General features: G+C 40.6%; 1 protein-coding gene and 1 pseudogene across 1 annotated transcript in view; one reads left to right on the forward strand and one right to left on the reverse strand.

Annotated features, from left to right (window-relative positions):
- STARD9 (StAR related lipid transfer domain containing 9) overlaps positions 1 to 24,470 on the reverse strand; it is a 127,675-nt gene that overhangs the window by 57,947 nt on the left and 45,258 nt on the right. The window contains 4 exon segments of the mRNA XM_049705388.1: positions 4,800 to 4,912; positions 7,002 to 7,063; positions 7,153 to 7,185; positions 8,683 to 8,799. Coding sequence (XP_049561345.1) covers positions 4,800 to 4,912; positions 7,002 to 7,063; positions 7,153 to 7,185; positions 8,683 to 8,799 — 325 coding nt within the window.
- Positions 8,957 to 10,175, forward strand: LOC101287648 (voltage-dependent anion-selective channel protein 1-like; annotated as a pseudogene).

Consider the following 24,470-nt stretch of genomic DNA (forward strand, 5'->3'; position numbering starts at 1 on the left):
GGAATTACAAATCTGGAAAGGGAGAAATCCAGAATGAACCCTGCTGTGTTGGACTGCAGTTGGAAGTACTGGTGTGAACATATATTAGCTCCGTCCACTCAGAAGGACTAGGAGTTGCAGCATCTCAGAAGCAATGAGCATACCTAGAACTTAGGATCTTGGCTTCCAAAAACTTTTCTCCAATAAAAAGGACCAGATTACATATAGAATAGATAAACAACAAGGTCCTACTGTCTAGCACAGGGAACTATATTCAATATCCTGAGACAAACCAAAATGGAAAAGAATATTAAAAAAAGAATGTATATATATGTATAGCTGAAGCACTTTGCTGTACAGCAGAAATTAACACAACATTGTAAATCAACTATACTACAAATAAAAAAAAAAAAAGAAGAACCAGGGCTCCTGGGAGAAACGGCTGATTCAAAGACTGAGGCAGGGAAAGCAGATGAACCTCAAACATCTCCTGTCAGAAAGCAAGGAAGTGCTCAAAGAATGATGGTGATATGCCAAAATGTCACAGGAACACACCTGAAGTGGATTCCATTGGCTAAATCTGGAATAATTGGAGCATCAAAATAAAAAATAGTAGTAACAGAAGGCGACTCATTCAATAAAATAAGAAACCATGAGTCTATGCCAACATAAATAAATTAATAAATAAACTGAATGTCAGATGAGGATAGGACACACACATGGTTTCGCAGGACCGCACCCACAAAAAACACTTGTTGATTACAAAAGGGAAACAGCAATTTCAGAGTGAAGAAGCCTGGCAGATATGACCTTAAGTGAGGAAATTAAAAATCATGAGTAATGGGACATATCAAAATTGTGCACCACTTAATGGTATCAAGTTCATGACAGTCAAGGGAGACCAAGAAGCCTTCCAGACTGGAGAACACTAGAGAGACACCCTAACCAAAGGCAACCCTTAACTCTCAAATGGACAACTACTGGGACAATTAGTGAAACTTAAATGGGTTCTAAGGATCAGATGGTAGCAATGCATCAAAGTTAATTTCCTGATTTGGATGGTTGTGTTGTAACTATACAGGAGAACATTCTTGTTTGAAAGAAAAACACCCTAAAATAATCGGGGGTAAGGGTCATTAGGTTGGCAATTTACTCTCAAATGGTTCAAGTAAAAAAGTTCTTTAGGGACTTCCCTGGTGGCGCAGTGGTTAAGAATCCACCTGCCAATGCAGGGAACATGGGTTCGAACCCAGGTCAGGGAAGATCCCACATGCTGCGGAGCAACTAAGCCCATGCGCCACAACTGCTGGGCCCGCGCTCGAGAGCCTGCGAGCCACAACTACTGAACCCTCGTGCCACAACTACTGAAGTGCGCACGCCTAGAGCCCATGCTCCGCAACAAGAGAAGCCACCGCAGTGAGAAGCCCGTGCACTGCGACAAAGAGTAGCCCCCGCTCGCCGCAACTAGAGAAAGCCCGCGTACAGCAACGAAGACCCAATGCAGCCAAAAATTTTAAAAATGTAAAAATAAAAAAATGTTCTTTATACTATATTTGCAACTTTTTCAAAAGTTTGTTTCAAAATTAAAAAATAAAAACTCTTGGGCTTCCCTGGTGGCGCAGTGGTTGAGAGTCCGCCTGCCGATGCAGGGGACACGGGTTCGTGCCCCGGTCCGGGAAGATCCCACATGCCGCAGAGCGGCTGGGCTCGTGAGCCATGGCTGCTGAGCCTGCACGTCCGGAGCCTGTGCTCCGCAATGGGAGAGGCCACAACAGTGAGAGGCCTGCGTACCGAAAAAATAAAATAAAAATAAAAACTCTTAGAAAACTAGAATTCCCTTAACATGCTAAGGCAGTGCTTCTCAAAGCTGCTGCACAGACTGGAGCCAGTTCTCAAACAGTTACTGATGTGCGATGAGACAGGTACAGAAACCTTTACAACAATATTACAAATTTTATATCTTTTGAATCTAATAAAGAAGAATTTGGGCTTATAACTAAGATGTCTTTTTCTTTTTTTTCTAGTAATTCATCTTTATTTTATCAAAGTATTTGTTTGCCATGGATTGGAAATTTTTTTAAAAACCAGTCCTTCCTCACAGATAGTTTGAGAAGTGTGTGATAAAGAGTATCTATTGGGCTTCCCTGGTGGCGCAGTGGTTAGGAGTCCGCCTGCCGATGCAGGGGACACGGGTTCGTGCCCCGGTCCGGGAAGATCCCACATGCCGCGGAGCGGCTGGGCCCGTGAGCCATGGCCGCTGAGCCTGCGTGTCCGGAGCCTGTGCTCCGCAACGGGAGAGGCCACAACAGTGAGAGGCCCGCATACTGCAAAAAAAAAAAAAAAAAAAAAAAAAAAAAGAGTATCTATTAACAACAAATGCTACTGCAAACACCATAGTAAAATGTTGAAGCTTTCCCCTGGGAACAAAACTAAATACTGTTACCACTCTTATTTCATATGGTACTAGAAGTCCTAGTCAGTGTAGAAAGGCAAGGAAAAAAAGGTGTAAGAATTAAAAAAACAAACACACAAAAATACTCCTGTTATGTGCAGAATGAGTATAAAGAAAATACAAAATAATTTTTTTCAGAGTCCCAACTACCCTCTTCCAACAACCTCCTGCTTTGTACCCATCCCTGTATATTAAGATAAAGACCAAAGCAAAAATATGATAGTGCCTTTGTCTCACTTAAATATCACTTTAGACCCTGTAACCATTGGACTTTTACGTGTGCTTTGGGCAGGGCCCTGTACATTTCAGATTTCAACTTAATCCGTCATCTAATTCATAAACTTTAATGAAAAGTAAGAGGCTACCCCTTTGATTTTCTTGGATTTAGGCAGCTATCAAGTTCAGGCTTATAGTTCTAAGCTGGAACCACAAGTTCTTTAAAGGCCTTGTATCTTTCATATTTCCCCATGGCAACCTGAATAGTATAGGCATCCAGCAAATACTCAATAAATTCCTGTAGAACTGGTTTCAAAGCAGAAACCACTTTCTGCTTTGGAATCGTATTCACAGAATATATGAGCCGAAGATAGAGAAAGATAGACAGACAGACTGGCAGGTAATATAAATACTAAGTGAATAAAGAAAGCAAACATTTTTAAAAATAAAAAGTTTGCTGTAATGCCATCAGAGGGTAGTAATGGGAATAAGTTCAGAGTGACTATTTAGGGTCTCGGCTTCCAAGGCTGGCTCTATACTATGTGAGCTCATGGCTCCTTTACTAGGAAATAAGAGAAATGTCCACCTGTATTTGTAATGATTTGAGAAAGTCCAGACCAACTTTAAGAAACATGTAACCCAAAGGACCTAAGAGACTTTTTGCTGGTTTAGAATTATTTCTTACCAAGCATCCTTCCTCTCCACAAGGGTTCACTCATGAAGGTATCCAAAAGAGCTCTGAGATTTAAGTCTGATCCTGTCGCTGGGTATATGACCCAAGCTGTACCACCCTGCGTGAATTCTCAGGGTTTCAGGTACTATGCCAATCAAAGAACCTATGATCATTGGTCTCCTCCATGTACAGGATTCTGTCCCATTCTTCTCTTCCAGTCCTAGAAAAGGTTCCTAGTTCCAACCCTGCCCCAACCGGCTGTGCAACTTTGGGAACATCCCTTAACTTCTTCCAGACTTCATTTCATCTTCTGTGCAACAAAGACATCGGGACTACATCTGAGGTCTCCTCTAGTTACTCCCCCTACCCGCCCCCCACACCCAAAAAGCACATTAAGATAAAAATAAATTAAAATATGAGAAACTGTGGCACTACTGCATCCACTCATGGTCTGCCTTCAAATTACTGTTTTACACAGAAATATATATCCACAGAGTTTTACAGAGGAATCTCCAACTGGCTCCTAGCAAAGTAAATGGTATTTTCATCATTGCTTCCAGGCTGCCAATTACGATGGAACATTTGGGAAAAGACTCAGCAGAATCAGTGACTGGCACACCTACTGAGTCAGCCATTAGCCATGCCCTGATCAGAGAAGAGACCAGCTCTTGATCTTTCATGTCCCTCTCCTTGTCAAGATTTAAATAAGCTTCCCCCACAAAAGAACCCAACAGTTTCTACTTAATAGCAAGATTCAGCCTAATGGAATAAGACAGATGGAACCAAACACCAAGTATCAGTGCTTGATGAGGAAACAGCAAGTAGACCCTGCTCCATGTCTGACATCTCCCCTTGTCCCTGACTATCACCACCACTGGAACAGAAAGTGCCCCGAAAAGGAGACTGGATGACCTGGGAATCAGTCCCAGCCCTGCTGGACCTGGCACCACAGACCCAGCCCTATTCCATGTCACTTTCCCCCTCACTCCCCATGCTTTAGACACACTGGCCCCCTTGACACCACCAAGCCCTTCACTCAGGGCTCTAGCCCATGCCGCTCCCTCAACCCGAAACACTCTTCCTCTTGCTATGCCATTCTTCACACAACTGGCTCCTGTATCCACTCCAGGTTCAGCTTAAAATGTTACCTCCTCAGGGAAGCTTTCCTGACCACACTATGCAGATGGGTTGCCTACACCACCCAGTGTTCTTTGCCATCACTGTATCTATTTATCTTTTTATTAGCCTTTATTACAACTGTAAGTAGTGCTTGTTTTCTGACTCACCCCCACAAGAGTATAACTTTGCCTGGGAGGGCAAGACTGCCTTTTCTACTTATTGGTACCTATTTGTCATCTAATACCAGTAGCTGGCACATAGTAAGTATTCATTATACGTTTGTTGAATGAATCAGTAACCGTCAGGAGAGCTTCCTAGGCTTCAGTTTAGTCTCAGACCGCCAGGACCACAGTAGCTCACCTTGTACATAGGGCCCCATCTCTGGGTGCTCCCTGACCCGCAGATTATAGGTCTTTTTTTGATCAGACTGTTTCAGCAGATCCCGCACTCGTTCATTATAGATTTCCAGGAAGCTAGAGACATGTAGAAAAAGGCATATAATTAGATCTTGAAAAACTGTGGGAAAAACACTAAGCCAAGAATCAGAAGGTCCTAATTCTAGTTCTAGCTCTGACAGTCTAAGACCTTGGTCACGCCAGGTTTCCCCCTTGAGTCTCGTTCTGCATGTGTACAATAGGGTTTTGAGCATTGGCTGCCATTACTCCACAGTTTCAGGTTTACAGTGTCAGTGCTGATTCAAGTTTAGCCTTCAAGAAGCTATTTCAGCCATGGGTTTAGGCTGCCACCAGCCTGTGCCTCGATCGGGCCCCCAGAGCATAGAGTCTACAAGCATGTTTCTTGAAGTGGTTTTCAAATGTGATCTTTGAGCTCTATTATTCACTGAAGGCATCTCAAGGGCCATGCTGAGCAACACAGGAAGCTAAGTGAGAAGGGTCTGCTCTCCACCCCTAACTTAAGTAGCAGAATTCTCATTTTACCTGTCTTATACACTGGGATTCTGTTTAAGATATGCTGTCTCATTGGTATCTACTGGCATTTTATGCCTTTTTAAAATAACAACACAGCTACAATTCTTAATTAAAATCAGTAAATATTTTGTTAAATAAGAAAGCAGACTTCTCACAGAAAGGTCTTCCTCACTGGAACACAGATGCTTGCCTGTGGAGCCAGCAGTCAGAAAAAAAGGCTCCAGTTCAAAGCTGCTCTCTGCACACTCTTCTTATTAAATTTTTCTCCTTAATCTTCTCATATTTGGACACAGGAACTCCAGATATCTCTTAGAATAGTGGTTCCCAGATTTCATGGACAACAGAACACCTAACATATATGTATATGTTTATACACATAGAGGTTTGCAAATTTTTACTTTATAAACTTAAAAAATGTAAAAATAGTGTTCACAATCATTTAATTTTAAAAACATATAGTTGGGCTTCCCTGGTGGCGCAGTGGTTAAGAATCCGCCTGCCAATACAGGGGACACGGGTTCAAGCCCTGGTCCGGGAAGATCCCACATGCCGCAGAGCAACTACTGAGCCTGTGCTCTAGAGCCCGCGAGCCACAACTACTGAAGCCTGCGCACCTAGAGCCCGTGCTCCGCAACGAGAAGCCACAGCAATGAGAAGCTCGTGCACTGCAATGAAGAGTAGCCCCTGCTCGCTGCAACTAGAGAAAGACCGCACACAGCAACAAAGACCCAACGCAGCCAAAAATAAATAAATAAATTTATAAAAAACAAAACAGAAAAACCCCAGACAGTTATTCTTTTTAGGGTAATGAAAATGTTATGTAATTAGATAGTGATGATGGTTGAACAACTTGTAAATATCAAAAAAAGAAATCATTGAAACGTATTCTTTAAAAGTGTGAATTTTATGGTATGTGAATTATGTCTCTTTTTTTTTTTTTTTTTTTTTTTTGCGGTACGCGGGCCTCTGACCACTGTGGCCTCTCCCGTTGTGGAGCACAGGCTCCGGACGTGCAGGCCCAGCGGCCATGGCCCACGGGCCCAGCCGCTCTGCGGCATGCGGGATCCTCCTGGACCAGGGCACGAACCCGCGTGCCCCGTATCGGCAGGCGGACTCTCAACCACCACGCCACCAGGGAAGCCCTGTCTCATGTTTTTAAACAAGGACATTGAACACCAAAAACAAAAGCAAAAAAGAATAAAGAGAATTAAGGGCAATTGGTAACCTTCCACCAACATTTACAGTTCAGACTGGTTAAAACGTCACGTTGGGGTGACGTGCTATTCCTAGCACTAGTCTAGGAACTAGAGTTTGGGAACTACTGACCTGGAGAACAACCCAGGAGGGGCTGGAACAGAAATCCCAAAAGCTAATATGAAACTGTACAGAAAATAAAGGAAAGGAAACCAGCTAGCCAGGGAAAGCTGGTCCACAGGAGACGCCAGCTTGTTAAGCCTGAGGATAGGAACTAAGTTTCCTACAACCTAAAACCTAAGTAAGTTTTTCATCTTGTACTGCAAGATATTTCTGCTGTGGCTTTTCTCCATTCCTCTGGGTGACTATGGAAGTGGAGAGGACAGCTCTGGAGTGGAAACAGAAACACTTCAGGCCGCAGAGACAGACAGGTTCTTACCTTACTTTTATTCTGCAGGAGGAAGGCAGTGGGGCACAGTTTTCCTCCCGGACAAAGAGACCCTGCACAAACCAGAGGATTGGAGTTTCACTGAAGGGAGTGTACAAAGAAGACCTACTTTGAGGGGATCCAATCAAAAGAGAGTCTATACCTCACATATCCGTGGTGTCAGCCCAACAGAGGCCTGGAGAACAGAAGAGAAGAAAGCATTACTGTTTGCTCACGGTGATGCTCTCCTCCCAACACCCAGGGCCCACCCTCAGCAGGGATGGGCTCCTTGTGCTAGCCTCTTCACTTCAGGCAGTTTCCCCAGCGGTATGTGGAACACTCTATTTGCCAGTGCTCTCAGGAGACTCTCATGGGAGGAATGTACCAGATGAGAGGCAGATCACCGCCGTAAGAAGGAAGAGAGAAGAAGCTAGCAAACCCAGGTACATACTTTCATGCAGAGAAGGTTACATCCTTCTTGGATGAATTCACTTTACCATGGTGGTCCCTCCCAGAACCCTATCTCCTAACCCTGCATACACAGGAGGACTAGAGTACATGGGTGTTCAAAACACACATTTAGAGAGAAGCGGCTTCTTTTTTCATCTTGGATCCAGTGCTAACTTATACTCAGGTTAAAGGCTTTACACCCCTGGGTTATTGGGAATTTTCTTCTTTTAATTTAAAATCTATAAAATCAGGCTAAACATGGATGTAGTAAGCAATGATCTGGACCCACGGCAGCAGGGATAATCTTTCAGGAGGAACAACGTCCTAGAGAATGTCCCTGTGTGGTGTTATTTGTCACCTGCCCTACCAGTTCATCTCACCAGGGTACTTATAAGCCTAAAACAAAGAGGTATTCTTAAGGAACTCTACCCTCCCAATTTTCCATGATAAAGGAAGGCTCTCATAAGTCCTACACACTTTTGAAAGCTCCCATCCCAGTAGCTGGTTCTCCTGCTTCTTTCTGAACACTCAGATCGAACACACACATAGCCCCATATCCACATGGCCTTAGCCAGCACTTAACACTCAGTCTGGGACTTGTCTACACCAAAGGTGTTAAAAAGCTACAGGTGATGAGCTTGGAAATGATATGAGAAATTCAGAAGAACTGACAAGGTCTGTGTCATCAAAGGGAATTGTAAAATTCTAAGATTCTTCAGGGTGTAATAAAGAGGGGCTAAATTATTCAAAGTTTACCTTTCAATTAAAGTGCTGAGAAACATCCTTTTTTTTAACTTTTTATTTTATAAAAAGTTATATAGCTGATTAACAATATTGTGTGAGTTCCAGGTGTACAGCAGAGTGATTCAGTTATAGATATACATGTATCTATTCTTTTTCAAATTCTTTTCCCATTTAGGTTGTTACATAATACTGAGCAGAGTTCCCTGTGCTACACAGTAGGTCCTTGTTGGTTATCCATTTTAAATATAGCACTGTGTACATGTCAATCCCAAACTCCCTAACTATCCCTCACCCCACCCTTGCCCCCTGGTAACCATAAATTTGTTCTCTAAGTCTGTGAGTCTGAAGAAACGCATTCTTAATATAGAATAGGACCCATTAAATCTTACTGAAGTTGACTGACTATGAAACTCACATCCTCTCTCAGTGGCAAGGACAATGCAAGATTCAGGCTTCCTGTGGCTTTAGGAAGATACTGCATTCCAATCCCAATACTCACTGGGGTGCCCAGCATGGTGTATGTCTTCCCAGAGCCTGTCTGCCCATAGGCAAAAAGGCATATGTTGTAGCCTTTGGCAGCTCCAGACAGTACTTCAGTCCCCAAATCCTGGAACACCTATAACAATAAAAATAGAGAGCATGTCACTCTGGTCCTTCTTCCCACAGCAGCTTGTAAATTATTTTTTAACCTAAAATAATATAAAATGTTTCAAACATCCATGACTATAAATTCCCCACTGTTTTATGAGAATCAATTCAGTTTCAAAAAAAGATTGCTGACTGCCACCACTTCTGAGCAGAAGATGGCTGTGCCTCCCACATATGCTGATCTTGGCAAATCTGCCAGGGATGTCTTCACCAAGGGCTATGGACTTGGCTTAATAAAAACTTGATTTGAAAACAAAATCTGAGAATGGACTGGAATTTACAGGTTCAGCCAACACCGAGACCACCAAAGTGACGGACAGTCTGGAAAGCAAGTACAGATGGACCAAATATGGTCTAACGTTTACGCAGAAATGGAACACTGACAACACACTACGCACGGAGATTACCGTGGAAGATCAGCTTGCACGTGGCCTGAAGCTGACCTTCGATTCATCCTTCTCACCAAACACTGGGGGAAAAAAACGCTAAAATCAAGACAGGGTACAAGTGGGAACATATCAACCTGGGTTGTGATGTCGATTTCAACATTGCTGGGCCTTCCATCCGGGGTGCTCTGGTGCTGCGTTATGAGGGCTGGCTGGCTACCAGGTGAATTTTGAGACCGCAAAGTCTTGAGTGACCCAGAGCAACTTTGCGGTTGGCTACAAGACGGATGAGTTCCAGCTTCACACTAATGTAAATGATGGGACAGAGTCTGGCGGCTCCATTTATCAGAAAGGGAACAAGTTGGAGACTGCTGTTAATCTGGCCTGGACAGCAGGAAACAGTAACACTCACTTCGGAATAACAGCAAAGTACCAGATCGACCCTGATGCCTGCTTCTTGGCTAAAGTGAACAGCTCCAGCCTGACAGGGTTAGGATATACTCAGACCCTAAAGCCAGGTATCAAACTGACACTGTCAGTTCTGCTGGATGGCAAGAATGTCAACGCTGGTGGCCACAAGCTTGGTCTAGGACTGGAGTTTCAAGCATAAATGAATACTGTACAATCATTTAATTTTAAACTATTTTGCAGCATAGCTACCTTCAGAATTTAGCGTACCTTTTAATGTTGTATGTCTGGGATGAAAGTATCGCTAAATATCATGTTAGACTTCCAGGTTAAAGATGATTCAGCTTTAGGGTGTTACCCTTGCAGAGGTACAGAAGAAACCCAATTTCAAAAAAGGTCCTTTCAGCTGTAGACTTGAGGGGGAGCTTGCTGGCCCCTCTAGAGATGTCAGGTTTCTTTTTTACCTAGAAATGGCTGCAAGTGGAAGTTGATAATTTGCAGGCACTTTGTAATTTGTAAATTCGTATTGAGTAAATGAATGAAATTGTGACTTCCTGAGAATTGAACCTTGGTTTCCTACCCTGATTGAGGAGAGACTCTTTGATGGTGTATACAAACTCATCTGAAAGGGACTTTTTTAGGCAGGGACTTTTTCCACCGCAATCCATCACCTCTTTTACACCAAAAAGTAGTCTGCGGGGTGTGGTTGCTGTTTCTTTTGTGCCATTTTGGGGTGGAGAAGGTGGATGTGATGAAGCCAATAATTCAGGACTTAATTGTGTTTTTTCTCATGTTGTGTTTTTTCGCCCTTGCACCGGAGTATGAAATAGCTTCTAAAGAGCTCCAGCTGCAAGCTGGGAAGAGTCTCTGTAACTGTAATCACATGGGGACAACACTCAGAATCTAAACTGAACTTCTGTTGTATTCTCGCCACTCAGTTTATTTTTTAGCAGTTTAATGGGTACGTTTTAGAGTCTTCCATTTTGTATGGAATTAGTTCCTCCCCTTCAAATGCTATAATTAACATCACTTAAAAATAAAACTTGAAAAAAAAAAATAAAAATAAAACTTGAATAAAATACTGAAACCTTAAAAAAAAAAGAAGATTGCTAAGGAAAATTCATGCATTCAGTTAGTCAGTCAAATATTTTTCAAAGTGCTTACTATATGCCGGGCCCAAGGCTAGACATTAAAGACACAAAATTGATATATATGGTCTCTAACCTTAAGGCAAAAAGAGTCTGGGAGAAAGGCAAAGACACGCAGCAAATTAGTAAAGAAAAACCATGTACATTAATTCTTTTTCCTTCCCATTACCAAAAAAAAAAAAAAGTTTAATATGGTTAATCAGGTAAAGCTACAATGAAATACTGCGCAGTAACAGTTCACACAAATTCAGGGTCTCAAGACACCACACTGAGAATCAGTTAAGCCCAGAAGTTAGGGAGGAGTTTTCCCTATGGGGCCCTTTTCTACATGCTGCCTCTTCAGACGGATCCTAACAGCTGACTGCTTCCACTGTCACTCATCTCTGTAGTGGTCAGCTTTAATGAATCAGAAACAGCCAGAGGTCCTCCTATGAAAACCCCTATACTTTGTGTAGTGTCTGAAAGTCCTGTTGGACTCTGTCAGGCAGACCCCAGGCTCAGGACAAAACAGCCTGGCTTATGGGGAAGGCATAGCTTCCAGCTGAACCAGTCCTCAGCAGAAGGCCACAGAGACATCTACATACACAGCTGGTATGGTGGGCATTTACCCTCTGTGTTGCTGCTACTCAGCATCCAAATACTCTTCCTATCTGCGGGGGGAACCTGATTGTGTCAGTCTTGGTTGGAAGCAGGGCCCAACCCTCCCCGACGGAAGCCAAATAGCCCAGGAAACCCTCTCCACCTCCTGGTGGCTAGAACACGAACATGTGAAATGAGGCCCACCAACTAGGTGCTTGCACTTGAATTTTCAAAGAATGACACAAAAACAAAGGAATAAATTCTCCTTGTTGGCATCAAGAGTCCATCAGTACTACATCCTGAACACACAAGTGCCAAGTGTGGTGCTCAAATCAGACTATTCTGTAATACGGCTTTGCCTGGCTTCCCTGCTACCTAGGGCCCCATGGTTTCCTGCTCATTTTTCTACTTTCCCTTAAATTCTGTGAATCTCCTGATACGGTCCCAAATTGGTTCCAAATTGGAACACTGTTCTTATGGTTCATAGCTGTGGGACCATACAAATTTGTATGGTTCCACAAAATTTTACTTAAAATTTGTAAGCCTCCGTTTCTTTCCCAGTAAAGTGGATATTTTGTAACTATATCACAGGTTTGTTGTGAAGATTAAGTGAGATAACACACGTAACTAGGGACCACGGGAACGGAGATAGCAGTTGCTGACCTAAGACTATACTACCCTATTGTGTTTTAGCAGCTATAGTTATGCTTCTTGACCAATGAACTATTTATGTTTTGTTTGTTTTTTAGTGCTTCTAATATTCAGGCATAGGGCCAAAATAACCCAGGGAGTGGTAAAAGATTTGGACCTTGGACCATTCCCACCCCCTTCCCCAATCTCCCTCCCAGCTCTGTCCTCGCCATTCATTCACCTTTATATTAGCAAAACTGAAAATTGGGCAGAGTTCTCTTTGCCTCCTGACATCTGTCTTGGTAAAATTCCCAGGGACTGAAGGAAGGAGAGGTTATTTCTCTTCACCAGACCACTTGAGTTGGCTGCTACCCATTTACTAGTTGGAAATGTTCCCCAAAACTCAACCTTTCTTTCTAGTGCTCCAGAAGAAAGTGGAAACAGAGGTGCAGACAGAGCAAGGCCACATCTAGTGAAAGTGTTATTTCTTCCCACCACTCACACAGCAGAGCAGAATGAGCTCAGTGGATTGTAAAGGAAGACAACAGAATGTTACTCCACCCATGTCTTTATCCAAATTCAAATAATCACCTGGAGGTTTTATGAAAAACATCTTTGAAGATACCATTTTCACTCAACAGTAAAAGATGTGAACAAGAAAAACTAGTAGGCTCCAAACGTGGAACTGGTAGAAAGTTCAGATTCCATTCTTCAAGAACTGTGAGGCTTAGCTCATCATAAATTCTAGGAAAAACCACAGCCCTAAATAGAGCACAACAGAGCCAGATGACACCGTGGTTCACTCTGACTGTGGTATTATAATGAAGCAGATGGAAACAGCTCAATATGAATACCAAGAACAGTTTGAAGGCTAAAATAAATCACCAAAAGGCAATCTAAAGCTAGAGGGTCCAGTTCAGGAGGAGAGATGAGCAGTGTAACTTTATTTTTTCTGGAATATAAACAGAAGAAAGCATTCAACAGACAGGTTAATTTTATGTGACACAGCACTTCCAGTCTTTTTAAGGATGTGCTAAATAGGGGATAGTCCACTGGATGCTTCTGTACTGGGACTCACAACACCTGAAGCCCAAACCAAAATCCCTAGCAATACTCATTTCCTAAGGGCAACTGAAACTAGGAACCAGAATTTTTGATGTTCAACATCATATGTCATTAGGGTCGCAAATTAAAACAAGGAGATACCAGACACACCTGTTAGAATGGCCAAAATCCAACACACTGACAACACCAAATGCTGGCAAGGATATGGAGCAATAGGAAATCTCATTCATTGTTGATGGGAATGCAGAATGGTACAGACACTTTGGAAGACGTTTTGCCAGTTTTTTGTGTTTTTATTTATAAAATAAAAATATTATTCTTTTTTCTTTTAACATCTTAATTGGAGTAAAATTGCTTTACAATGGTGTGTTAGTTTCTGCTTTATAACAAAGTGAATCATTTATACATATACATATGTTCCCATATCTCCTCCCTCTTGCATCTCCCTCCCACCCTCCCTTTCCCACCCCTCTAAGTGGTCACAAAGCACCGAGCTGATCTCCCTGTGCTATGCGGCTGCTTCCCACTAGCTATCTATTTTACATTTGGTAGTGTAATAATGTCCATGTCACTCTCTCACTTCATCTCAGCTTACCCTTCCCCCTCCTCCCCATGTCCTCAAGGCCATTCTCTACATCTGCGTCTTTATTCCTGTCCTGCGCCTAGGTTCTTCAGAACCATTTTTTTTTTTTTAGATTCCATATATATGTGTTAGCATACAGCATTTGTTTTTCTCTTTCTGTCTTACTTCACTCTGTATGACAGACTCTAGGTCCATCCACCTCACTACAAATAACTCAATTTCACTACAAATAACTCTTTTTATGGCTGAGTAATATTCCATTTAAACATATCATTCTTAACATACAATGTGGCAAGCATGCTCCTTGGTATTTACCCAAAGGGGCTGAAAACATATCCACACAAAAAGCTGCACACAGATGTTTACAGAAGCTTTATTCATAATTGCCAAAACTTGGAAGCAAGCAAGGTGTCCTTCAATAGGTGAATGTGTAAACTGTGGTACATCCAGATGACAGGATATTACTCAGTGCTAAAAAGAAATGAGCTATCATGCCATGAAAAAACATGGAGGAAACTTAAATGCACATTGCTAAGTGAAAGAAGCCAATCTGAAAAGGCTACTTACTGTACGATTCCAACTATATGAATTTCTGGAAAATGTAAAACTATGGAGACAGTAAAAACATCAGTGATTGGGTGGAGTTGGGGGAGGGACAGATGACAGGTGGAGTGCACACGATTTTTAGGGCACTGAAACTACTCTCTATGATACTATAATGGTGTACACATGTCATTATACATTTGTCAAACCCAAGAATGAACAAAACCAAAACTGAACCCTAATATAAACTATGGACATTAGATGATATATCAGTCAATGTAGGTTCACCACCTGCAACGAATGTACCACAACAGTGTGCAATGTTGATAGTTTGGGGGCAGGAGGTATATGGGATCTCTCTGCACTTTGTGCTCAACTCTTCTGTAAACCTAAAACTACTCTAACAAATAAAGTCTATTTTTTAAAAAGAAGATCCACAAGATAAATCTCAAGGAATGGACTTTCCTGATATCAGCGACATTTAGCAGACAAACCCTTCTCAAAAGCAGTTAGAATCAACTATGTCTCTGGAGATTTCATGATGACTGTTTAAGGTCCAAGAATAATGGTTGCGCTGTATTTTCCTATAGGAACTTTTCACTGATAGATTTTTTGTTTGTTTGTTTGCTTGTTTTTGGTAGCTCTGTAGTTCTTTCTATTATATACTATGTTCTCTGAGCCCCAAGTAGACTCATAACAACAACAACAAAAACTGTGATTTCCATTTAGGATGAAAAAGGGTTCAAAATGATGAAATAAATATTGATTTCAAATACAGGTATCAGAAATTGTTGGAACTTCCCTGGTGGTCCAGTGGGTAAGACTCCATGCTCCTAATGCAGGGGCCTCAAGTTCGATCCCTGGTCAGGGAACTAGATCCCACAAGCATGCCGCGTGCCGCAGCTAAAAAAGATCCCGCATACCGCAATGAAGACCCCACGTACTGCAACTAAGACCTGAAGCAGCCTACATAAATAACTACTAAAAAAATTATTGATAAGTGAGAAGTAAAAGGGACATTTCAAGGAGGGAAAAATGTTAGTTAAAAATAAATCTATAAAAGTATGAGATTAGATCACTCCCTAACACCATACACAAAAATAAGCTCAAAATGGATTTAAGACCTAAATGTAAGGCCAGAAACTATCAAACTCTTAGAGGAAAACATAGGCGGAACACTCTACGACATAAATCACAGCAAGATCCTTTCTGACCCAACTCCTGGAGAAATGGAAATAAAAACAAAAATAAACAAATGGGACCTAATGAAACTTAAAAGCTTTTGCATAGCAAAGGAAACCATAAACAAGACCAAAAGACAACCCTCAGAATGGGAGAAAATATTTGCAAGTGAAGCAACTGACAAAGGATTAATCTCCAAAATTTATAAGCAGCTTATGCAGCTCAATAACAAAAAAACAAACAACCCAATCCAAAAATGGGCAGAAGACCTAAATAGACATTTCTCCAAAGAAGATATACAGACTGCCAACAAACACATGAAAGAATGCTCAACACCATTAATCATTAGAGAAATGCAAATCAATACTACAGTGAGATATCATCTCACACCGGACAGAATGGCCATCATCAAAAAATCTAAAAACAATAAATGCTGGAGAGGGTGTGGAGAAAAGGGAACACTCTTGCACTGTTGGTGGGAATGTAACTTGATACAGCCACTGTGGAGAACAGTATGGAGGTTCCTTAAAAAACTACAAATAGAACTACCATATGACCCAGCAATCTCACTACTGGGCATATACCCTGAGAAAACCATAATTCAAAAAGAGTCATGTACCAAAATGTTCATTGCAGCTCTATTTACAGTAGCCCGGAGATGGAACCAACCTAAGTGTCCATCATCGGATGAATGGATAAAGAAGATGTGGCACATATATACAATGGAATATTACTCAGCCATAAAAAGAAACGAAATTGAGCTATTTGTAATGAGGTGGATGGACCTAGAGTCTGTCATACAGAGTGAAGTAAGTCGGAAAGAGAAAGACAAATGCCGTATACTAACACATATATATGGAATTTAAGAAAAAAAAATGTCATGAAGAACCTAGGGGTAAGACAGGAATAAAGTCACAGACCTACTAGAGAATGGACTTGAGGATATGGGGAGGAGGAAGGGTAAGCTGTAACAAAGCGAGAGAGAGGCATGGACATACATACACTACCAAACGTAAGGTAGAGGGCTAGTGGGAAGCAGCTGCATAGCACAGGGAGATCAGCTGGGTGCTTTGTGACCGCCTGCAGGGGTGGGATATGGAGGGTGGGAGGGAGGGAGACGCAAGAGGGAAGAGATATGGGAATATATGTATATGTATAACTGATTCACTTTGTTATAAAGCAGAAACTAACACACCATTGTAAAGCAATTATACTCCAATAAAGATGTAAAAAAAATAATAAATCTAAAAACCGTGTGTTAGTAGGCATCTTTAAACTGGAAAATAATTCTAGACAACTCTGGAAACTATTCAAACATATGTTTTCACTAGCGCTGTTAGCTGCTAGGAAAACCTCAAGTAGCCCAGAGTTGTACTTACTTTTACTTCTCATCACACAGAGACCGTGAGGTACAGCTGGTACTATTTGTGGATCTACTGACCCATCCTATCGCCAAACTTGTGACAGCAGTACACAAAACTAGGGTTCAGGGCCTATTATTTGAAGAGAGTATTCATGTACAAAATATAACAATGCGGCCTGGAGTTGGGGAAAGGGCTTAGAATAATTTGCCTTCCTCTAAATAGCTACAGTTATAGTTTAATGGTTAAGAACACAGGCTTCGCAACTTAACAGATTTGAAATCTGGTTCCTGGGGCAAGTAACCTTCCCTCAGTTTCCTCACCTGTGAAATGGAGATTAAAGAGCACCTAAAACTCACAGGGTCTTTGAGAGGATTAACTGTGTAAATACATGTAAAACTTTAAGAACAATGGCACAAAGTAAGCACTTTACTGTGCTAGTTTTTGTTGTTATTGTTACTACATATTATTTTTTTCCATTTTTTGGTATAAGGAGTACTCAAAAGAGTTAACATTCTCGCTGGTACTCCCATGTACTTTAAAAGAACCATGGACTTTTGGAAAACACATATTCCAGTACAGACACCATAGTTAATATGCCCCAACTTCACATAGATACCTTTAAAAAAACTTCTACCTTCCATCTTATTAAATATTCATTTCTAAAAAATCTTCAGAAACCATTAATGTAAAAAAAATTGTAAACTCTTTCTTCATGTCTTATCGCTTTTGCTAGGGCCTAAGGATCATTCTTTCCCTTCTATAAGTATGAAAATCATGTAACTGAAAGAGAGGTTACCTAGCCAATAAAATACATGAAGTTCTTAACCCTTAATACTTTCCCACAGAAAGGCTTCATACATTTCTCTTTTTTCCCAGGCTTTTTAAAAAATTGAGGTATTATTGACATATTAGTTTCAGGTATATAACATAATGATTCAACATTTCTATATACCACAAAATGATCACCACAGAGCTTACGTGGTGGTGCAGTGGTTAAGAATCCGCCTGCCAATGCAGGGAACACAGGTTCGAGTCCTGGTCCAGGAAGATCCCACATGCCACGGAGCAACTAAGCCCATGCGCCACAACTACTGAGTCTGCGCTCTGGAGCCCGCAAGCCACAACTACTGAGCCCACGTGCCTAGAGCCCGTGCTCCACAACAAGAGAAGCCACAGCAATGAGAAGCCTGCATACCTCAACGAAAAGTAGCCATCACTCGCTGCAACTAGAGAAAGCCCGCGCACAGCAACAAAGACCCAACTCCGCCAAAAAATAAATAAATAAATAAATAAATAAATTTATTTATTTTTAAGAAAAATGATCACCACAATAAATCGAGTTAACATCCATCACCATACAGTTACAAATTTTTTTCTCCTCCTGTGATCTTTCACAATCCACCCACCTAGCTACTTCCAAATATGCAATACAGTATTATTAACTATAGTCACCACGCTGTACATCATATCCCCATGACTTATTCATTTTATAGCTGTAAATTTGTACCTTTTGACCCATACATTTCTATTATAAAATGAAATTGCTATTATCAACTATGATTTTCACACAGAAAAGAAATTCTTCACCAGTTTTTGTTAATTTACCTAAGAAATATTTATGAGAAAACAGCTTTAAATTCTATGATGTATTCCATCTAAATGGATTTTAAACATCACGTATCTCTTGGTCTATAACTCCACTGTTAAAAGGACTGTACTAGAAGACTTTTTTTTCCCTTTTAGTAACACTGCTACTTAATGCAGTAATAGATGTCATCTTTATTGACAAGGATCAGTATTTGAGTATTCACCATGAGAAGTATTCTTATGTTTTATTACATAAATAAATATATTTAAAATAGAAAAAAACCCAGAAAATGCTGATAAAAATACTCCCACCATTTAGACATAACCATTGTTAACATTTTGGTGTACAGCTTATTCTTTCAGACTTTTGTTCTATTCCTAGATAATATCTAATGTCCCTTTCAGGTCTTAAATTCTGATGTAAATATAGTAATTAGGAATACTTGAATACAATGAGGATACTAACTAAACCCAATTGTTTTTATTTTTTATTTTACTATAGTTATTTATGATACTCATAAGTACAGTTTTCCCTATATTTATAATAAGATGACTTAATATTTTAACTTAAAATTCTATTTAATTTCTCAGTAGGAAAGCATGCTATAGCCCCACCCATCAGGTATCCAAGTCTATCTAAGCCACAGCCCAGGCCCCACTGTCCACCGGGCTATAGCTTACCCAAAGAGGAAACAAGGTATCTAGGAAGGGAAAGAAAGTCTCAACTGTGCCAGCTGTGCCAAAACAACCCCACAAAGTATCAGGAAATGCTGTCCACTCTTTATAAATGTCAGGCCACTCCCTCAACACCACTGCAGGTCACTGATCTTTGGGTCTCTGCCCAGTATAAATGTTCACATTTCCTTCCCACTGTAAGCCCAGCTAGGGGTTAATCAACATCATTTGGATCCTGCCCCTGGTTTTTTGTAGCAGATTTTTCCAGAGAAAACAGGCAACGGCCTATATTTGACTTTGACAGATGAAACTAGATTTCCTATTTGGTTCCTCCACTTTACACTGTGAACTACAGAGAGATTTATTTCCCATATTTATTCATATCATATATGTATATCCATGCAATGTATACCATGGAAATTTCTGTTTAAACAGTTTCCAATGAACAGGAGGAGAAAGAAACTACAAGAGAAATTTTGAAATGCAGGTAAAGATAAACAAGGCCAACTGGAACGTATGCCATACCCAATGAGGAGAAGAATCATTATTCTGAAAGAAACAAGTCCTTCTTTTTCTTATTTTTAATTAATTTTTTAATTTTTTTAACACCTTTATTGGAGTATAATTGCTTTACAATGGTGTGTTAGTTTCTGCTTTATAACAAAGTGAATCAGTTATACATATACATATGTTCCCATATCTCTTCCCTCTTGTGTCTCCCTCCCACCCTCCCTATCCCACCCTTTTAGGTGGTCAAAAAGCACCGAGCTGATCTCCCTGTGCTATGCGGCTGCTTCCCACTAGCTATCTATTTTACGTTTGGTAGTGTATATATGTCCATGCCACTCTCTCACTTTGTCCCAGCTTACCATTCCCCCTCTCCATATCCTCAACTCCATTCTCTAGTAGGTCTGTGTCTTTGTTCCCATCTTACCCCTAGGTTCTTCATGACCTTTTTCTTTTTTTTTCTTAGATTTCATATATATGTGCTAGCACACAGTATTTGTTTTTCTCTTTCTGACTTACTTCACTCTGTATGACAGACTCTAGGTCCATCCACCTCACTACAAATAGCTCAATTTCGTTTCTTTTTATGGCGGAGTAATACTCCATTGTATATATGTGCCACATCTTCTTTATCCATTCATCTGTTGATGGACACTTAGGTTGCTTCCATGTCCTGGCTATTGTAAACAGAGCTGCAATGAACATATTGGTACATGCCTTTTTTTTTTTTTTACATCTTTATTGGAGTATAATTGCTTTACAATGGTGTGTTAGTTTCTGCTTTATAACAAAGTGAATCAGTTATACATATATTCCCATATCTATTCCCTCTTGCATCTCCCTCCCTCCCACCCTCCCTATCCCACCCCTGCAGGCAGTCACAAAGCACCCAGCTGATCTCCCTGTGCTATGCAGCTGCTTCCCACTAGCTATCTACCTTACGTTTGGTAGTGTATGTATGTCCATGCCTCTCTCTCGCTTTGTTACAGCTTACCCTTCCCCCTCCCCATATCCTCAAGTCCATTCTCTAGTAGGTCTGTGTCTTTATTCCTGTCTTACCCCTAGGTTCTTCATGACATTTTTTTTTCTTAAATTCCATATATATGTGTTAGTATACGGCATTTGTCTTTCTCTTTCCGACTTACTTCACTCTGTATGACAGACTCTAGGTCCATCCACCTCATTACAAATAGCTCAATTTCGTTTCTTTTTATGGCTGAGTAATATTCCATTGTATATATGTGCCACATCTTCTTTATCCATTCATCCGATGATGGACACTTAGGTTGGTTCCATCTCCGGGCTACTGTAAATAGAGCTGCAATGAACATTTTGGTACATGACTCTTTTTGAATTATGGTTTTCTCAGGGTATATGCCCAGTAGTGAGATTGCTGGGTCATATGGTAGTTCTATTTGTAGTTTTTTAAGGAACCTCCATACTGTTCTCCACAGTGGCTGTATCAAGTTACATTCCCACCAACAGTGCAAGAGTGTTCCCTTTTCTCCACACCCTCTCCAGCATTTATTGTTTCTAGATTTTTTGATGATGGCCATTCTGACTGGTGTGAGATGATATCTCATTGTAGTTTTGATTTGCATTTCTCTAATTAATGATGTTGAGCATTCTTTCATGTGTTTGTTGGCAGTCTGTATATCTTCATTGTAGAAATGTCTATTTAGGTCTTCTGCCCATTTTTGGATTGGGTTGTTTGTTCTTTTGTTATTAAGCTTCATGAGCTGCTTGTAAATTTTGGAGATTAATCCTTTGTCAGTTGCTTCATTTGCAAATATTTTCTCCCATTCTGAGGGTTGTCTTTTGGTCTTGTTTATGGTTTCCTTTGCTGTGCAGAAGCTTTTAAGTTTCATTAGGTCCCATTTGTTTATTTTTGTTTTTCTTTCCATTTCTCTAGGAGGTGGGTCAAAAAGGATCTTGCTGTCATTTATGTCATAGAGTGTTCTGCCTATGTTTTCCTCTAAGAGTTTGATAGTTTCTGGCCTTACATTTAGGTCTTAAATCCATTTTGAGCTTATTTTTGTGTATGGTGTTAGGGAGTGTTCTAATCTCACACTTTTACATGTACCTGTCCAGTTTTCCCAGCACCACTTATTGAAGAGGCTGTCTTTTCTCCACTGTATATTTATACAATTTTTTTTTTTTTTTGCGGTACACGGGCCTCTCACTGTTGTGGCCTCTCCCATTGCGAAGCACAGGCTCAGGACGCGCAGGCTCAGTGGCCATGGATCACTGGCCCAGCCACTCTGCGGCACGTGGGATCCTCCCGGACCGGGGCATGAACCCGTGTCCCCTGCATCGGCAGGTGGACTCCCAACCACCGCGCCACCAGGGAAGCCCATCTCCACTGTATATTTATACAATTTTTAAAGGTTACATTCCATTTACAGTTATTACAAAATATTGGCTATATTTCCCATGTTGTACAATACATCCTCGTAGCTTATCTTACACCCAATAGTTTGTACCTCCCATCCCCCCACTCCTATATGCCCCCCGCAACCCCCATAACCACTAATTTGTTCTCTCTATCTGTGAGTCTGCTTCTTGTTTTATTATATTGAAAGAAACCAGTTTTGAGACTGGCAGTTCCCAGAACTGGATTTCTCTTCACCTCGGCAGCAAGTATTTATTAAATGCCTAACAGGGCCCTAGCACTGCATGGTCTCTGTGGGAGATTTGAAAGACATTTGAAATACTGTCTCGATCTACAATGATCACAGAGTTAGTAAAAGTTCAATACTTTTACATAGTAGAAAAAGAATGAAGGGTAGACATAATATTATATTTCGAGAAGGAAAAAAGACTGTGGGCTGGGGTAGAAAAATCTTCATAGCATAGGTGGCACTAAACCTGTGTCTTAAGCTTGCTTTCAGATAAGTCCCTTCTTTGAATAATGTCCCCCGGATAAAGGCCTTCTCTCTTAAGTGAGGGTGACCTCAGGACTGCAGTACCACAAAATCTAAAATGTATCCTTGTCATTTCAATCCTTCAAGAAGTCAGAATTCTGGGTGAAACAACAGAACAACTAGGTCACTTTACTCTCCCTGAAAAACCTTCAGACCTCCACTTGCCATCTCTTAATACCTGGCTGTCAACTGTGGAAAGTTCATCCCAAGGACTAAAGATCTCCCACCTTAGGAATAACAAACATCCAGGCAAGTAACCCCAGAAACAGCCAAACAAATCTCTCTGCCTCATCGCTTCACTGAAGTTATTTTATTACTCTTATTTAAACAAGGAAGTATGGGTACAAAAAGGACAGACATCAGCAGCTGTTCTTAGCCTCAATGAGAGAGGCCCAACTATAGTGGCAGTGGTCCATTCCCACGATGCAACCCTTTAGTGGTATGAGAATATCACTCCCTAAAATGAAAATTACTCTGTGACTGGATATCACAGGGTCTTTCTAGGATCTTCTGCTTGGGATTGATAGACTAGCCCTCTTCTCACAACCCCCCGAAAGCTAAAGGATCCATGAGCTCCCACCTATAGAGGGAAGAGGAGGAGACAGAAGGGCTGCAATTTTCTTAACCATGACATAGGCCTGAAGAATCTCCTGAAGTGTCCCCACTTAAAGTTTCTCTGACCCTACAGCTACTGCCATGACCATAGAACCAGGAGGCACTTGGAAAAGACCAAAGTACTCATTCTTTATCCAAGTGCATTCACTATATTGCGTTAGTTAGCAGAAAGAAGGAAAATAAAGACTGAAATGTAAAATACTTCCATCTCATTTTCTTCTATGTTCTCCAAATGGCATCTATTATCTACAATGTAGATTTACCACAACTTAATATTGCAATATAATGAGCAGTTCCAAATCAGTAAGAAAATAATCAACATCCCAAAAGAGTAAAAAAAAATTAATAACTGACCAAATGCCATTGCTAAGCACAATAAATTTTTACTGTACTTTTCCATCTTTCTACAAATATATAAATTTTATATTGTTATTCATAGTATATAACCTGTTGTGTATTGCTTGTCATTCCTATATTCCTCAAACACTTAAGCATTTTAAACATTTCTGTGATTCATTTTCACAATTCTGAGTTTAGAGGTTCATAACTGACACAACTAACTTAATGAGTTCTTAACAATTGACAGTTTTCTTATTCTCATACCAACATGAGATGAATGAAATCCAAAATTCCCATTAGAAAATATCAGTTAGCAACTAGTATTTATAATTGCAGCTCAAGGTCAATATTTCCTAGTGGTATGGAACACAAAGAAAAAAAGCAGAAGAGTTACCTTCACTATTTGTAAGCCCTCAATTTCCAAAATTCTACGAACACAACTCTCCTTAGTCAAGCACTCCCTGTCCTGAAACAAATTTGCTAAGTTGGTTGGGTTATTTTTCATTTACTTCCATCTAGCACTCAAGTTCTCTCTTCATACTTCCTTCTTTCAACTGTAGAGTATTTGATCAGAATCAGTGAGAACTCATGAGTTTCAATATAAGTAAATAGATATAATGGAACTGTATGCATGTGTGTGTGTATATACATCTGTATATGCAAATATATATTCCCTAGCTTTGTCTAACTCTACTGAGGAGACCAAGGAACAGTGATATCTCAATAGCAATGATCACACCTAGCACCCAGATCTTGGCTAAATGCCATTTCCCATTAATGGGAACAATCTGAGCATCGTAACAAACAATAATACTAACAGACTGTCATCCACTGAATAAAATGGGAAACCATGAGTCAGTACAAATATAAACAAGTAAATAATTTGAAAGTTTGATGAGGAATGGGATATTTACATAGTGTTTCAAAGTACCTTTCGACAAAATATTTATTACAAAGAAGGGAAAAGAGTAACTTTACGGTGGAGGAGCCTAGCAAGACGGCACCTTAATCAAGAAATCAAAGTGAACTCTGTGATATTCCTACCAAAGATGCATAACCTGGATCTAATCATGAGGAGACATTGAACAACCAACTTAAGAAACA

This window comes from Orcinus orca, chromosome 2, assembly GCF_937001465.1.
Source record: "Orcinus orca chromosome 2, mOrcOrc1.1, whole genome shotgun sequence".
Taxonomy (NCBI): Eukaryota; Metazoa; Chordata; class Mammalia; order Artiodactyla; family Delphinidae; genus Orcinus; species Orcinus orca.